The sequence below is a fragment of the Mastigoproctus giganteus genome, chromosome 1 (assembly GCF_048544385.1).
Source record: "Mastigoproctus giganteus isolate SK-2022 chromosome 1, ASM4854438v1, whole genome shotgun sequence".
In the NCBI taxonomy this organism is placed as follows: domain Eukaryota; kingdom Metazoa; phylum Arthropoda; class Arachnida; order Uropygi; family Thelyphonidae; genus Mastigoproctus; species Mastigoproctus giganteus.
In genome coordinates this window covers 64257913-64275574 of record NC_143575.1, presented here as the reverse complement: position 1 = coordinate 64275574, position 17662 = coordinate 64257913, and the positions used below count along the sequence as shown (strand labels likewise).

The 17662-nt window shown below is 35.6% G+C and overlaps 1 protein-coding gene across 4 annotated transcripts in view; it reads right to left on the bottom strand.

Annotated features, from left to right (window-relative positions):
- Window positions 1-17662, bottom strand: part of Vps13 (vacuolar protein sorting 13C) — a 1645987-nt gene that overhangs the window by 969574 nt on the left and 658751 nt on the right. For all 4 annotated transcript variants that reach the window (XM_090373229.1, XM_090373247.1, XM_090373239.1 and 1 more), the window contains exon 27: window positions 2789-2905. In XM_090373229.1, the coding sequence (XP_090229355.1) occupies window positions 2789-2905 (117 nt within the window). The remainder of the gene's footprint in view (window positions 1-2788; window positions 2906-17662) is intronic.

Sequence of the window (17662 nt, the reverse complement as noted above, 5' to 3'; positions counted from 1 at the left end):
TAAACGTAAGAAAGGCACCTGGGGTGGATGGGATCTATCCAGTTATATTAAAGGAGGCAGCAAAGCAACTAAGCAAACCCTTAGCCATAATTATGAGAGCATCCTTGGACTCAGGGGAGGTTCCCACGAACTGGAGATGTGCAAATGTATCCCCAATTCACAAAGGGGGGGGGATCGAAGGGTGACACGAGTAATTACAGACCAGATAGTTTAACTTCTATTCTGGGTAAAATAATGGAGTCACTGGTTAAAGTTGCATTGCAGGATCATCTAGACAAGACTGCAGCAATAATTCAGACACAGCATGGGTTTGTTAAGGGAAAATCTTGTCTGACAAATTTCATAGGATATTATGATGTGGTTCAAAGGAACTGGATGCAAAAAATAATTTTGATATCATATATTTGGATTTCAGGAAAGCTTTTGACACTGTTGCGCATGGAAGACTATTATACAAATTGGAGCAGAATGGTATTAAGGGTAAGTTGCTACAATGGATAACAGGATGGTTGAGTGGGAGAAGACAGAGGGTGGTAATTAATGGGTGCTGCTCTTTGTGGACTAATGTTATTAGTGGAGTCCCACAAGGTTCGGTGTTTGGTCCTCTGTTATTTTGTATATTTATCAATGATATTGATGAAGGTATATCAGGCTTAGTGTCGAAGTTTGCAGATGATACAAACAGGGTTGTTAATGACAGTAATGGCAGTGTGCTACAAAATCTGATCTAGAGAATTTGGGCAGATGAGCCAAGAAGTGGCAACTGAAGTTTAACCTTGACAAATGCAAAGTACTGCATATGGGTAGAAGTAACCCCAGAGAAACGTACAAACTGTGTGGTACTACACTTAAGGTGGTACAAAATGAAAAAGACATGGAAGTAATTGTGCAGTCAGATATGAAGTTTTTTGAGCAATGCAGACAGGCTGCCAGGGCAGGTCATGGGGTTTTGTCAATGATATATAGGAATTTTGCTAGCAGGGAAAAGGAGGTGATTGTCCCTCTGTATAAGGCAATGGTCAGGCCATGCCTTGAGTACTGCGTACAGGTCTGGAGGCCTCCTTTTAGGAAGGATGTAGATTTGCTTGAGCATGTACAGAGAAGGGCAACAAGATTGGTGAGGGGAATGAAGGGATCCTCTTACCAAGAGAGGCTTAAGTTCTACAAATTGCAGTGGCTGGAGACTAGCCACGTGCCCGGTGATCTGATTGAGGTGTATAAGGTTTAGAATGGGTTGAGCACGCTGAATTCTGAGGGAATCCTTCCACTTGTTCAGATTACAAACCTAAGGGGCCATAAATTCAAATTAATAAAAGACTGATGTAGAATAGATGTGCAGAAATTTGCCTTTATTTAGCTGGTGATTAACTGCTGGAACAAACTTCCATCTGTCATTGTGGAAGTTGATAGGTTAAATAAATTTAAGGATGAACTGGACAGGCATTTGGTGGGAATGTTGTGATTTTTTTTTTTTTTTTTGGCTGATGCTGCATAAGCTCATACACTTGCTTTCTTGATCCACATGCCACTACTACTACTAATTAGCATAAATTGAAAGGATTTTTTCCCCCTGCTCAGGAAAATACCCCTGTCTATGTCACATGGGACCAAAAGTTATATGGTATATCCACATCCTTAAAATGTTAACATCCAATCCTATAAACACACCCACTGTACTTACAAAGTCATGTTGGAATCTATTTCCATAAAAGTTATGGAGATGGGATCCTACATAAATTCAATTACAAAATGCTAACTTTTTTAATCACCTCACACAGTTCCTTTGTTGATTCCAAGAAACTGAATTAATTACAAAAAAATGTAGTGTGAATTTATTCCATTTATGCTGAATTTATCTCCCTCTCAGATGTTCTTAAGAGTTTTAATACTAAAAATGTCTTTAGTTGTAATGCCTTTAATTGCCATATGGATCAGTAAACACACACACACACATTTATTGATCCATATGTTTGCAGTTTACTTCAAACTTTGGAATATATTTTCCTGTATTTTGGAAAAATTTAAATTGTAATCTCATGCACTTTATCTCCAATTTCATTAACCTCAGAAACATTGAATGCATAATTTTGCTGGGTAATTGATATCCAGAACTCATTCTTTGACTGTTGTTTGCTTTCCCAATAGGTGTTAAGATTTCTTTAACATTTTTTCTAAGTGGTAACCAACACACACACAAAGCCCAGCAATGTTTTCACTAGACTTCAATGACTTTTCTTATTCTGTATGCTGTTAATGTAACTTGAAAATTTAAGAAATTTAAATTCTATAGAGTAAAACAATTATTTAAATGCTACACATTTTATTAACAGAAAAAAAAATCACAAACATTATGTATGTTTAATGTGCTTGTTAAAAAAATTGCAAGGATGCACTAAACACTGCTAATGCTTGCATGCATCTTTTTATATTAATCTTATCATTATTTTACAAGTTATAAAATTTTAAAATATCAGAATTATTTTTCAGTGTCCAATATGGTTATAACTTACAGATAGCTGAAAAATAACCCACATATTTTAGAATTTTCTGATGCTTCAAACACTAATCATATTGAAAACAATTTGTTTTTTGAGACTTATGTTTCAAACTAAATTTACAAGTACTGATTCACAAATTATAATTAAAAAAAAAAAATCTGTTTTTATAATGAATTGTTTTTATAATGCAAAGAACTTTTTGATTTAAGTAAGCAGTAAAGGGGCAAAAACACAGGCAGCAATATTTTACTTGGAGAATTGAGATTCATGTGCTTAAAAGAAACACTTACCTTTAATATTAATATCTGTTATTTTGACACTTGCATTACAGATTAATATGCCAATTGACTGTAAGCTGGCTTCAATCTTGACATCAATTATTGGTTCTACTTTCTTTTTCTTGAAAACTGAAAATAAATAAAAACTAAATATGCATATAAAAAGAAATATCTTTTTATATGTATATCAAAAGTATTTATAAGTTGTTGGAGAGGAATATTAAAATATAGTAACATGGATTATGGACTGGGACACTGTGTATATTGGCAGAAGGATCAACCATTGAAATCATAGGAAACAGAACAAGAAATAAGGCCTCTATTTCTGACACAAAATACAGGTGGGCCAAAATTAGATATACAGTACTGATCAGGTCATGTTTAGTCCCTTAGGTGCTCAAAATGTCCTCCATCAACGTTGCAACATTCCTGGAACCTGTTCCCAACACTGTGACAGTACTGTATACCTACTTTTGGCCCACCCTGAATATATACACATGTGGTAGTATCTGCAAAGCAATTTGAATTTAATGGTGATGGGAGTTAGGCCTAATGGTAGTTCCTGTGATTTCTAGGGCTGACATATTGAAATCATAAGATATACAGCATTAAGTACTTCTTTTTATTCTTCCCATATCTTTCAGGAAAAAACCATAGCTGCAATTCACGTTTTGATAGCTCATTACATATTCCGGTCCTCTCTGTTATCTAATTTATATATATATATTAATTTCTCTATTACGAACTTCTATTTGACGAATTTCTCTATATTACGAATTTTTTCGTAAAACACTGCACCTTGAAACAAAATTACATGTAAAATTAACCCCATATAGTGAAGTATTAGTCTCTCTATAAAGAATTTTTAAAAAAATTAGTAAAAGCATTTTTGAAGATTTTCAAGCATTTATTGCTAAACAGCCGCTCAAATATATGGCTTCCTTCCCTCCGAAATTGCACATTAGCATCTGGATTTAATCACCCTTTTAGTGAATACTTGTGGGCATTGACGCCCATAGGAGGGTCTTTGTTTCATTTTTGTTACAGTTATAAAACCAAATCGGTTTTTTAAAAGTGGTCATAAACTTTACAATAAATAGGGTAGATCTGTAAATTGATGTTGGCTCAGGGGAAAACGAAATTCGCTGCAGCAAGCCTTTAGCATGCTGCGGCGGCAATACATAGAATGCTACCATAGTTGGTTTTAAGTAACACCTACTGAGTGACATTCGCTTCTCACCTCAAACGTACCATGTGACCTTCCTGTCAATCATTATGTGATATGTCCGTTCTCATCTAACTGGACTCCCAGTAGATGATTTTCATGTTTTTTTTTTTTTTTTTAAATTTCTTTCGTTTAGAACAATTTGTCATCAATTACATAGGCTATATGCTCCTGTATTTTCCCCCCCCCTGAAAAGTAACATACAGCATACATTAACCGCAAATATTATTTCGTGTATATATGAATGAAAGTCATATTTCTTCAAAGTGATTGATATGAAAAGTCACGTGATGCTGTTGAATTGGCAAGCGAACATCATTGAGTAGGCGGTACTAACAATTAACTATATGGTCAGCGCATCGAAGTTTGCAGTGTACATATCAGCAAGAGCTGCAGTAATTTTTTTCATTTGCAGAAACAATGTCGAAGAGAAAGTGTTTAAATATTAATGATAAAGTAAAGATTCTTCATGATATTGACCAGGGTTTTAAGAAAAAAGATACTGCGGAGAAATGATTTTAAAAAATCAAGAATCAATTTTAAATTCAATTGAAGGAGGAGCAGACAAGAAGCGAATTAAGTTGTGTATATACGAAGATGTTGATAAAGCTGTTCTAAAATGGGTGCAAACGATACATGAAAAGAATATACCAATACCGGGTCCAATGATTAAGCAACAATTTGTACAGTCCCTGGGACACACAGAATTTAATGTGAGCACTGGGTGGCTAGATAAATTTAAGAAGTGCTACAGAATTGTGGAAATAGTTATTTGTGGAGAAAGTGTTAATGTAAGTGAAGAAGATGGCAACAGTTGGGGGAACAATAAGTTAAAGAAGATTTTGGAAGAATATGAACCTAAGGATGTTTTTAATGCTGACGAAATGGGTTTATTCTTTAAATGTTTACTGAATAGAACACTTGCTTTTAAGGATGATAAATGTTTTGGCGGAAAACAAAGCAAGGAAAGAATCACTGTGCTAGTTGGAGCAAATATGACATGAAGTGAAAAATTAAGACTTTTAGTCATCGGAAAATCATAAAACTCAAGATGTTTTAGAGGCACAAAATCTTTGAAAGTTGACGCACCTTTAATAAAAAAGCATGGATGACAAGTGATATCTTTGAAGACTGTATATTAAAACCAGACAAGCATATAACAAAAGAAAATCGTGTTGGTAACTGAAAACTGTCCGGCACATCCTGTCAGTATTTCTGCCAAACTTAAAAGTGTGAAGTTGTTGTTTTTACCACCAAACGTGACATCAAAACTCCAGCCAATGGACCAAGGCATTATTAAAAATTTTAAATTTCATTATTGAAAGAGAATAATAATGAAGATTGTCAATGCGTTATCAGAAAATAGAAACTTGGAGGTTACAATTAACCGTAGAGATTGCATCTCTGAACTGGCAAAAGTTTGGACAAACGATGTCACTGAATACACTATTCAAAATTGTTTTTTGAAAGCAGGATTTGCGTTGAATACAGAAGTCGAACAACAATTGGACGAACAAGATGAACTGCCCCTTTCCCAACTGAAAAACTTTTGGACATTATTAGAATCGTCCGGAAACATCGAAAATGGAATAACACTGGATAGCTATGTTTATGTAGATCAAGATCTGACTACAACAGAACATCCAAATGAAGATGAAATACTGCTGAACAGGTGTTAGACGTGACCATGATCACGAAGAAATTAATGATGACGCTGAAGACACATCAGAACAACAACATAGAAAAGCCAACCCATGAAGAAATGATTAATGCTTTTAAAATGGTTCCTATGGGTTTACAGTTTTGTGAAAATGTTCCTGATAATGTTTTTAATGCTCTGAACAAATGTTCAGATATTATTCAGATACTATGATATTATTAGCATTATTACATATTTTTATCAGTTTAATGCTTTGTGAAACTATGATATTCCTGTAAATTATCTTTGAAATATTAGAATGTCAGTGTGTTAGGCTAATTGTTTTAAATCTAAATTCTTCGCACTTGTCATATATTTTAGTGTATAATATTTTATCTTCTCTGTAAATTTCTATATCTAGATAGATAGCCGTACTGGTACTATGCTTATTAGTACATTCTCGCTCTAATTCAGGTGGGTAGTGCATAAATATATCTTTAAGAAAGTTAGGTTTGTTTATTACTATTAGATAATCTATGTAGTGATAAAGTATTAAGTTTTTATTTAAGTTTCTTTCAAAGTGGTGCAAATAGACGTTAGCAACTAAGCATGAACTGCAGGCCCCCATTGCTATACCTGTATGTTGTTTATATACAGGGTGTTTCAAAATTGATGGTCAGTAATTTAAAGATGAAAAGTACAAACTGAAATAAGCAAAAAAGTCCCAGTGAACAGCAGGCATCAAATGAACCATTTTCGAGATAATGCACATTTTCTGTTACGAGATCTGCCACTGACTATGGGAGCACTAGTTTAGTGAAAAGCTGTGAATCCTTTGCTAAGGGTAGTTTTATTAAACATAAGATAATACATTTTTAATTTTTGGTTTCAACACCACAGGATTTTACAGATGTTACATGTTACAGGATGTTCTTTCTAATATCCTTTCCTCAACATCAGGCGTTATGCTTCTGGGCCTACCTGCTCGTACTCCATGCGTGAAGCACCCATGTTCTCTAAGGTGTTGATGTACCCTGATGAATGTGCACCTGTTGGGCTGCCTTCAGTGGGGAAATGCTTCTTGGTACAAACGTGCAGCCTCGAGTGCACTGCAGCTGGCTTTACCATACATGAAGTGCATGTCCGCATACTCTTCGTTGCTGTAACTTCTTTCCATGCTGACTATCCTTTGACAAGTACTAGTATGCCTGCTATGTCTCAGAGCATTGAGAGAGGGGAAAGGGAGAGAATGAGCATAACCTAATCTAAACAAACAAGTCAGTGGTGGATCCCAACTCTGTACAGTTCAACATGTCAGTGGTGGATTCCAGCTCTGTACAGTTCACCTTGCCAGTGGTGGATTCCAACTCTGTACAGTCATAAACCCATTTTGTCAGCATTAAAAACATCCTTAGGTTCGTATTCTTACAAAATCACCTTGCCAGTGGTGGATCCCAACTCTGTATGGTTCACCTTGCCAGGATATGTGAAACTTAGGTAACCAATGTACATAAGGAAATTTGGTGTTTGGGTTATTTAATTTTAACCTTTTGTGCATAGCCAGTAATTCCTTGATTATGGTGTTAGTGTTAGATGTTACCATTTCGTAAGTTGATGTTAGATGTTACCATTTCGTATTGATAATGCTCAGTTGATAACGTGGAAGTATAAAATTTTCTATTTAGTTTGTCTTGCCGTTATCTGAACTGAGCAAACACTGTTGTCGCTATTTGTTTTATAATAGGTAACATGTGCTGAAATAATTCATTCTTTATACTCAGTACAGAATAGGGTAGTAAGCTGCATATGCCTATTTATTCTTTTTGTTGTAACTGGTTATTTTTAATTTAACTGTTCTATAATGAAGGTCTGCAATCTATTACTATATCAGAAAGGATGAATTATTTTAATTATTATAAAATTCTTACAAATGTCAATTTTATTTAAATATTCCTACATTTGTAATAGTTATTTCTTTTATTTCCTTATTATTATCTACAATTTAAATATTCCTACATTTGGTAATAGATATTTCTTTTATTTCCTTATTATTATCTACAATTGTTATTCTATATTTCCTCATTATTGTAATCCTGTTTTTGTCCATTAAACATAATCCTTTAACCCTATGTAGTTATACCAGGATCCTTCACTAAAGGGTAGGGCAGTTACTCTCCCAGTATATCCGAAGTACCATTATAAAAAGTTATTTTCTTTGCTTTTCACTTTTTACTTTCTAACTCTAAAATTTCATACCTCAAGATCTATTAGAGCAATTCGAGGGAAATTGAGGTACTATTACTATACTTATTCTTACCTCCATTCTCCTTATGTCAGTATAAGCTTTGTTTTGCACATATATATAAAATAAATAAAAAACACCACATCCGAAGTGAAAATTATGGTTGGCACTATTTTTCAGTATTATATTCTGTATATTCGTTTTAAAGCTATCTGGTGGGCTAGCTGTTATCTTGCCTGTTTGCTGTTAAATTTACAATTTAGCATAGATTGCCTTTATGTTTAATTATTTGGACATAGTTAAACAGGCACATAACAATCAGAAACAGATAGCCTTGCTAATTATCAGTGGATTATATTGAATGGTGTTAGCTGTCGAAAAAGTCCCAATTCAATGTATCCGATTATCAATAATTAGCTGCATAAACATATTTTTATTATTTTTTAAATTTTATTGCTAATTATGTGTTTATTTCTAGGGTATAGCAATGTAAACCAACATGGGCTATATTATGTTAGTTTTTTTAGGTTGACAGTTGAGATATATATATATATATATTATATATATCTCAACTGTCAACAGACACTGCATTTTTTGTTGTTGTTATTTGGGTTTTTAGGAGCATTAGCAACTAAGGCCATATTGCTCCGGGGATATGCGGTGGTCATTCCCTGACCTTTCCGCATCCTCGGTATTTGGTGGTCATGGGCTCGGACCCCGGTCTAATCACGAAGCGTGTGCTACGCACTGCTGATCCTGCCCACCTGGCTACGGAGGCACCACATTTTTTGTACTAGTGCAGGTTCAATATTACACTGTATGTGTGATCTCTTGACAGATGCTTTCTTTTTATTATGACACACCACAAAAAGCTTTCTTTTTATTAACAGAAAATATTCACCTTCCAGCAAACTGTTTTCATGAAGAAACCAGAGAATTCACATAAAAGATTTGTTTTTTATCATCATCATCATCCAAATCAGTTATCCTTATTTTCTTTACAGAAAACTTAAATTTTAATAAATGGCTTTCATTAGCACTGCAAATGAACTTATACCATTAGGCTCAATTTTTTTTTTTTTTTTTATCATTAGCATTAGTAGAGGCATATGATGCAAGAAAGCAAGCTTATGCAGCATCAGCCAAAAAAAAAAAAAAAAAAGTTCATAAATTAAGAAAGAAAACTGTTTAACTTAGCTTTGCATGCTAGAACCCTTATAATACACTGAATTCTATTTAGAATATATGCTGTTTAGTACCATTACTATTTACGGCCAATGCGAGCACCATCTACGTTGTACATGTTCATACATAAAGAATCATAACACTGTCACATCACTAGTAGTGCTGATGTATAGCATGTTTGAAACAGCTAGCAATGGAAGCAGAATATACAAAAGGGGAGGCCCTTTTGCATATACAGTATTTTTTTTTTTTGCGAAACTCTAAACATGAAAAGTATTACAACCTATAGTACCTAGTACTGTATGTAAGGTGTAGGTAGAGAAAACAGAAGATATTTGTGACATTAGACCCTGAATTTCTGTAAACATAATTTTCAAAAAATACATGTGAAAAGAACGTTGTTTCAGAAAACCAAAGAAGAAGGGAAAAATGAGGAAGAGAAAAAGGCATTTCTGTAAATTAGTTGGGCAGTGAATAGATGCTGACCAATTGCAGCACGTTTGGACTGGTTTAGAAGAGAGTGGGGAAATTATGGATGCCAATTCAGAAGAATAGTGCTCATGGAAGTAACTCATAGTGCTCATGAAAGAAAAGACAAACAGAAAATTAACATCCATGAGACAGAAAGTGAAGAGACTTTGTAAGAGATGGGTCATTAATTAATCTGACTGCACTCTTTTGAATGGAGTCTAGAAGCTTGAGACATTTTGGGGGCACCACCCTAGATGTGGGAACAATATTCCATGGCAGGGAGGATTCCAGATTTTATATAGATTGAGTAGCTATTTAAAAGAAAAGTAACACCAAAAGTGAAACAGAAAACCAGTTTTTCTGGATGAAGAGGAAGCAATAAAGAAAAATAATTTAATCTAACCATTTTAATAAATTTAAGTCAATAAACCGACTATATATAATTAAAAACTTAGCATTTGCAGGAGCTGCAAAACTTGTCCAACAAGTGGATAGATACCCTTACCGATACTAAGTAATAACCTACAAAATCTCGAAGTTCAAATTAAACTGAAGTATTGTTACTAGGAGTATAAAGCAACTTTAGAAAATAAATTAATATGCCAATTTAAGTCAATAAAAAAGCAAAAAATTTAAGAAAACTTCTCTATTAACTGGAGCTGTAAAAACTTCACCTGTTCTCGTGTACTCTCGTACCCAACTCAAGTCCATGTTGTCCATGCTTTGGGACAGAAAAGGAGTTATCCTAAGAGATTACCTACCTTGTGGTTCCACACCTAACAGAGAATACTACAGAAATCTTTGGGAAAAGTCACGAATTCTTTTGAAAGTGAAAAGTGTGGAATGTTAACTAAAGTTGCCAGTCTTCTGTCAGACAATGCACTGCCTCAGACGGCTGTTGAAACCCCAACTTTGTTTCCGTGTGGCTTCGACCTACTGCAGCACCTACACTATTGTCCTGACCTAGCATAATCAGACTTCTTTTTTGAGAAATGAAGAAACCATTGTGTGGATGCAGCGTTGATTCTCTCAGGAAGTCATCAATGAAGTGGAATCGTGGTTTCAGGCAAAAAGTACAGACGTCTATGATCAAGGCATTAAACAACTGATCCATAGAGGGGAGAAATGTGTTACTATACATAGAGAGTACCAAGAAAAGGTCTAAAGTTCCTGTGAAGCTTCACCTTTCTAGGGCTATTATTTCTAGGTATGGGTATGAACTTTTTGAAACCCTTTGTACTTGTTGATAACCACTCTCTGTCTTCTCCTATTTGACTATCCCTTTATCCATAGCAGTAATTTGTTGTTATTGTCACACAGCTTGATCTGTATAGCAGTCATTTATGTGTATGAAAAATGTTTCGGAAATATAAGCATGTGATATCAAAATTATTTTTTGCATCCAATTCCTTTGTTAGTGTCACAGTAACTGATCAAATTTCATCAGACAAGTTCACTCCTTAACAAATTCATTAACTCTTTAATCAGTGGCTCCATTATTTTCCCTGGAACAGAAGTCAAGCTAACAGAAGTTAAGCTTGTTGAACTAGCCGCCATATTGTAGTCGATAAAAAATTGCGTAACGTATATATATTTCGAATTGATAGCGTAAGTTATATAGTTAAACTAGATAGCGTAATACGAAGCACTGTATTAGGAGTCTGTTATCTTATTATAGTATAATCAAATCAAAAATATTAATCTTATTAAATTTCATTGTTAATTAAATTGTATTTAAATGGAAATCATGACCCAGACAAGAGCTGCAAAGCAAAGATCAGACTAGTGAGAGTGCTGTGACTCGGGGGAAAAATGAATGGGGCGATTCTCCAACGCATCACAGTCTCAAAAAATTTGCGAAGTGTGAAATGTTTGCCAACCTTTCTAAAACAGAACATCATCTAGCCAAGGAGGATGCCTTTATGTGTGCTAGGTGTCTAGAGTGTCAAGAAATTAGGTGCCAACTCAGCATTCTGATGGGCATCTATGAGAGATTGAGGTGTAGGGTAAACGCCCTCGAAGAAATTAATATGAGGGGCCCATCAAGCTCTCAGTGGCCCAGCTCAATGACAGAGCTCACTCCTGTGCATCAGGCAACACAGAGGCAATCTCAAAAGAAGAATGTGCTGGTCCCAAAGAAACTAGTTATTGTTGGTGACTATTGTCAGGGAGATGGGGAATATACTATGAAAGAAGGATGGTGGAACAGGACCAGGGTATGTCTGCGGGGGGCAAAAGTTGATGACATTGTACAGAAGATATCTTTTAAGAGCACAAAAGGTGATATTGTTGTACACATTGGAACTAATGACATTAAGAGCAAGAGATCTGCAGATTTATTCAACAAGTACAGATCAATGTTAAAAAAAATTGCAAGTTAGGGTTGAATGTGAAAGTGTCTGCAATTCTACCCAGACAGGATAGGAGGGAATATATGATGAGAGCCTTGTCAATCAACTTGACCCTGAAGAGATGTGCAAGGTTCAAGGGGGTAGAATTTTTTTCAGCCTGGCCTGTGCTTGTTGATAGGAGAGATTGCTTCTACATGGATGAGGTACACTTAAATAGAAAGGGTGCAAGAATATTTGCTGATGCTATCAAAGCAGTGTTAGGTGGGTTGGAAAACTACAAGAATATTTCATTTGGAGAGGGTATACACAGAGTACACAGACTTTCCCTTTGGGGGGGTACACAGACTAAAAGGTTAGAAATGGCCGCAGGCAGAGGCAAAACTGATTCTTGCACTGCTTCTATTAGAATGAGCAGCAGCCTGGAAATCAGATAATGGAGATTTCCAGGATTCATAGTGGAACAAGTAAATACATGGGCTGTATTAGGGTAACTAAGAGTAGGAATAGGTACATATATACTTGCACAGAAAACCAAAGTTAGGAGTATAGTTAAATTTAATGAGCTTGAAGTGCTAGTCAAGTCATCAAAGGCAGATACTGATCGAATATCAGAGACGTGGAGTCACACAGACATAAGCAGTGCAGAATTGGAATTTGTGAGTACAATGTGTACAGAAAGAATAGACAGGACAGGAAGGGAGGAGGGGTTATGCTGTTAGTCAAGAAACACAAAATCTAAGGAAGTGCATCCAATTTATGTTGGTGGACAATGCAATGATGAGTCCGTTTGGTGTGAAATAAGCACTGGGAAAGGAAAAATGAGAGGCGTGTGTTATAGGCCTAATGAATCAGATGAGTATAATTAGCAATTATGCAGAGAAATAGACTGGGCCAGTAAATCAGAATGTCTTATAATGGGGAATTTTAACTTTCCAGATATTGACTGGAACTTGTAGGCTGGTCATTTGCACATTAGCAAGACTTTTGTGGATTTATTGGATGACTGTTTTCTACAGCAGCATGTTAAGGGGGCAACTAGAGGGAGTAATACTCCTGATCTAATTAACAGTAGTGATTCTTCATGCATTAAGAATCTGCAGATAAAGGAACCACTGGGTTACAGTGATCACAATTTACTGATGTGGGAATTACTTAAAGATGTAACTACCATCAGGGCTAAAGAGAAGGGCTTTTGCTTTCATAAAGGTGACTATAGGGGTCTCAGACAGTTTTTAATTTCTGTAAAGTAGGATCACCTGATGATGTTACCAATGTTGAATTCTAAATGGGAAGCCTTCAGGGACTCGATTTTGGAGGCTACTAGGCTTTTCATTCCAACTAAGAAATACTGTTCAAGGTTTAGTCCTAAATGGATGTCAGATGAATTAATGAGGCACAGAAGAAAAATGTATGGGATGGCACAGAAGAAAAATGTATGGGATGCATATAAAGTATCAGGTGATACAGAAGCCTATGGCAGATAAAAACCAGTCTGTAATCAAGTCACAAAAGAGGTTAGGCAGGTGAAGGCAGATTACGAGAAATCTTTGGCAAAGGATGGAAAGAAAAGCGGCAAACAGTTCTTTACTTATGTAAACTCTAGAAGGAAAGGATGAATCAGATTGAACCACTTAACATAAATAGGTTGACTACTGATGATCATGTTCAGGTAGCTGATAAGCTGAATGAGTATTTTGCATCTACATTCACATGAGGAGTTATTCAATGAGGGGAGTGACAGAAATTTATCACACTCTAACAGGGAGCTAAGTGATTTTGTAATAACTGAGAGCAAAGTGGAGGAGAAATTGTTGAAGTCAAACATAAGAAAGGCACCTGGGGTGGATGGCATCTATCCAGTTATATTAAACAAGACAGCAAAGGAAGTAAGCAAACCTCATAATTATGAGAGCTTCCTTGGACTCAGGGGAGGTCCCCAGGAACTGGAGGTGTGCAAATGTATCACCAATTCGCAAAGGGAGTTCAAAAGGTGACACAAGTAACTATAGACCTTTTAGTTTAACTTGTGGAGTCACTGGCTAAAGAAGCATTGCAGGATCATCTAGACAAGACTGCAGACAGTTAAGACAGCATGGGTTTGTTAAATGTAGGTCTTGTCTGACCAATTTGATTGGATACTGTGATGTGGTCACAAAGGAACTGAATGCTAAAAGTAATTTTGATATCATATACTTGGATTTCAGGAAAGATTTTGATACTGTTGCACATGGAAGACTGCTGTACAAATTGTAGAGGTATGGCATTAAGGGTAAGTTGCTACAATGGATAAAGGGATGGTTGAATGGGAGACGACAGAGAGTAGTAATCAATGGACACTGCTCTTCGTGGACAAATGTTATTAGTGGAGTCCCCCAGGGTTCGGTGTTGGGCCCATTGTTGTTTTGTATATTTATCAATGATGAAGGTATATCAGGTTTAATGTCCACGTTTGCAGATGATACAAAGGTTGGCAGGGTTGTTAACAACAGTAGAGTCAGTATGCTACTCTATCTAAATAAGTGGATCTAGATAAGTTGGGCCAACGGGCTGAGAAGTGGCAACTGAAGTTTAACATAGACAAATGCAAAGTACTACTAATGGGTAACAATAGCTGAATAGAAACGTACCCTGCAGTACTACACTCAGGGAAGGTAAATAAAACCTGGGTGTAATTGTGCAGTCAAATATGAAGTTTGCTGAGCAGTGCAGACGGGCTGCCAGGGCAGGTCATGGAGTCTTGTCAATGCTTTATATAGGAATTTTGCTAGCAGGGACAGGGAGGTGATTATCCCGTTATACAAGGCAATGGTCAGGCCACACCTGTGTACAGGTCTGGAGGCCTCATTTTAGGAAGGGTGTAGAGTTTCTAGAATGAGTTCAACGAAGGGCAACAAGATTGGTGAGGGGAACAAAGGGGTGCTCTTACCAAGAGAGGCTTAAGTTCTGCAAATTGCAGTGCCTGGAGAGTATGCACCTGCGAGTTGATATGATTGAGGTGTATAAGGCCTTGAATGGGTTGAGCAAGCTGAATGCTGATGGGATTCTTCCTCTCCTTCAAATTAAGAACCTGAGGGGTCACAGTTACAAATTCAGGAAAGACAGTTGTTGAATAGATGTGCGGATATTTGCATTTAGCTAGCGGGTAGTTCATTGGTGGAATAGATTTCCATCTTTTGTTATGGAAGTTGATAGACTAAAGAAATTTAAGGCTGAGATGGACAGGCATTTGGAATGACTATAGAGGTAAAATGGGAGGGTTTTTTTTTTTTTTTTTTTTTCTGGTTGATGCTGCATAAGTGTGCTTTCTTGCATCATATGCATCTACCAATGCTAATACATCTGTAATTACTTATGTCACCCTTTGATTCCCTCTTCTTGTGACCTGTGGATACATTCACATATCTCAAGTCCATAGGGATCCTGAATTCCAGGAAGTTGTCGTAATCATTGCTTATGGTTTGCTTACCTCTTTTGGATAGATTTTATCCACACCAGGTGACTTTTTTTACATTTAGCTTCAACAATTTCTCTTCCACCTTCCTCTCAGTTATCACAAAATCATTTGACTCCCTCTGAATTCGATACACTTCAGGCATCCCCACCCTAAAAAATTCTCAGATGCAAGTGTCAATGCAAAATACCTATTCAGTTTGTCAGCAACCTGATTTCGGGTTACCGAAATGCAATGTTCTTTCTTTATTTTTTTTAACATACACGTTCCTTGTGGTTACTAATAAAAAAAGTCCCAGCAAATGAAATTTCTGTTTTACTTTGTATATTTTAATCATATTTATATTACTTGTAAGTAATTTTCACCCATAAATCCAACAATTGAAAAGCATATACCACAAAGGAGATGTCATCTCAACAAGCTTTGTATACCTGTGTATGCAGTGGTGAGTTGTAGTGGGCTTACATGAGCTCGCGAGAGCACATTATTTTTTTTTTGAAAATTTTGCGAGCCCATTTATTTTACAAATGAAATCCGGGATGCAATTATTGAGTATCCAGAGCCGAAACTACGGTAGGGTGAGCAGGGCCCCATTCCCAGCATTTTAATGGTACAACAAATCAGTTATGAATTTTAAAATTGCTTCATTTTTGATTTAATTACATTCAGACCTCTGTTTAACCAACTTCTTTATAGCGAATTTTTTTTAAATTCCTCTTTTTAATTACATTTAAAATACATTAGTTTCCGTGTGAACGAAAATAATTTCCATGTAACGAACAGATTAGGAGAGATAACTTTGTATGTATTGTTCTCAACTCTGGCCTTTAGTTAATTAGAAAGCGCGAATTAAGGGTGAAGGGGATTACTGTTTCACAATGTTAGGGGTGTCTATAAAACCTATAAAGTCACATACCAAGAAGTCGCACTAATCAATATGCTTTCTATAACGAGTCAGAAGATTAAGAAGATTCCCAACATGGATAATAGTCTCTGGTCAAGCTGTGTTGTGGTTCCCGTTTACTACAACAAACGGGCATATGTTTTTCGGAGAAGTGAGTGATCCAAGCCGTCCAGTAAATTCCTCCTGTTTATGTTTACATGGTCACAATATCTGAATATCCGTGTGATTCCAACATTTTGCACAATATTCGAAGAACTAGTGACAGTAGCAACGTAGAGGGGGGGGGACTGAGGCAACTAAGATATTATATAAACTTTACGAAGATAAAACGTTGACCGATTTTGAAATTTCGTTGAGGCTTTCAGTGTGTAGAAAATGTTCTAAAATATAATGGCATAGGGGCAATAATTAAAAAAAAAAAAAAAAACTGTATGCATTATATCACCGATCTTCAAAAAACCAGCGCGAAGTAAAGATAATTGCTAAAAACTTGATGTGGGAACAATAAGATTGGCCGTGTGTTAGAGCTACGATGAGCAGCTTGTAGCTTGCGAATGATAACTGCAGATTAAGGGAATTATTCTGCATACATTTTGAATCAGAAGCTAAATATTCCAGATTATTAAATCGACTTTTAAATCTGGAATTTCTTAACCATTTAGCACTAATGATTGATATCCTGCAGGAGCTCTCTTACCTTTCAGAAGTTTTACAGATTCACTATGGTAAAAACAGATAAATGAATTATTCAAACTATCAATGCTATTGCTAATTTGAAAAATTTTGAAGGAAATTATGAAGCTAAAATTGAGAGCATGTTGAAGTGGAAAGAATTTGAAGGAATCAAAATCAAAAGTACGAACACATTTAAAAAATTACCTTGTGACAAGTAAATACAACAGAATGATTTTAATTGAAATAAAGAAAATAATGATACTATTGAACGAAATTTTAAACATATGCTAACGGAAATCGAGGAATATGAAAGAACTTTCGTCTCAGTGGCAAGATGGTGAAAACTGAATAAGAAATTTGTTTTCTGATAAAATATGAAATAAAAATTAATGATTTTAGAGATATTGTCAAAGACAGTTTATCTTTAAAATCGAGTGAAATTCCCTTTACAATTCAGAAAGCCAAAAATGTCTTTGAAAGCACTGCAATTAGCAGTGCCGAAGCTGAGTGAGCTTTCATCGAAATGAATATTATTGCGTGAAGGAATGAATAATGTTGACAATTAAACATGCAGATTACGATGACCATACATCTAAATGGAAAACCACTGCTTTAATTTGTTCGGGATCGTTATGTCAAATCATTCCTCCATAATAATAGCTCAGCTTTGAACAAAGAAGAAGATCGAAAACAAATATTAATAAAGAAGTAAATTGCATATGGCAATTTTTAGAATAAAATTT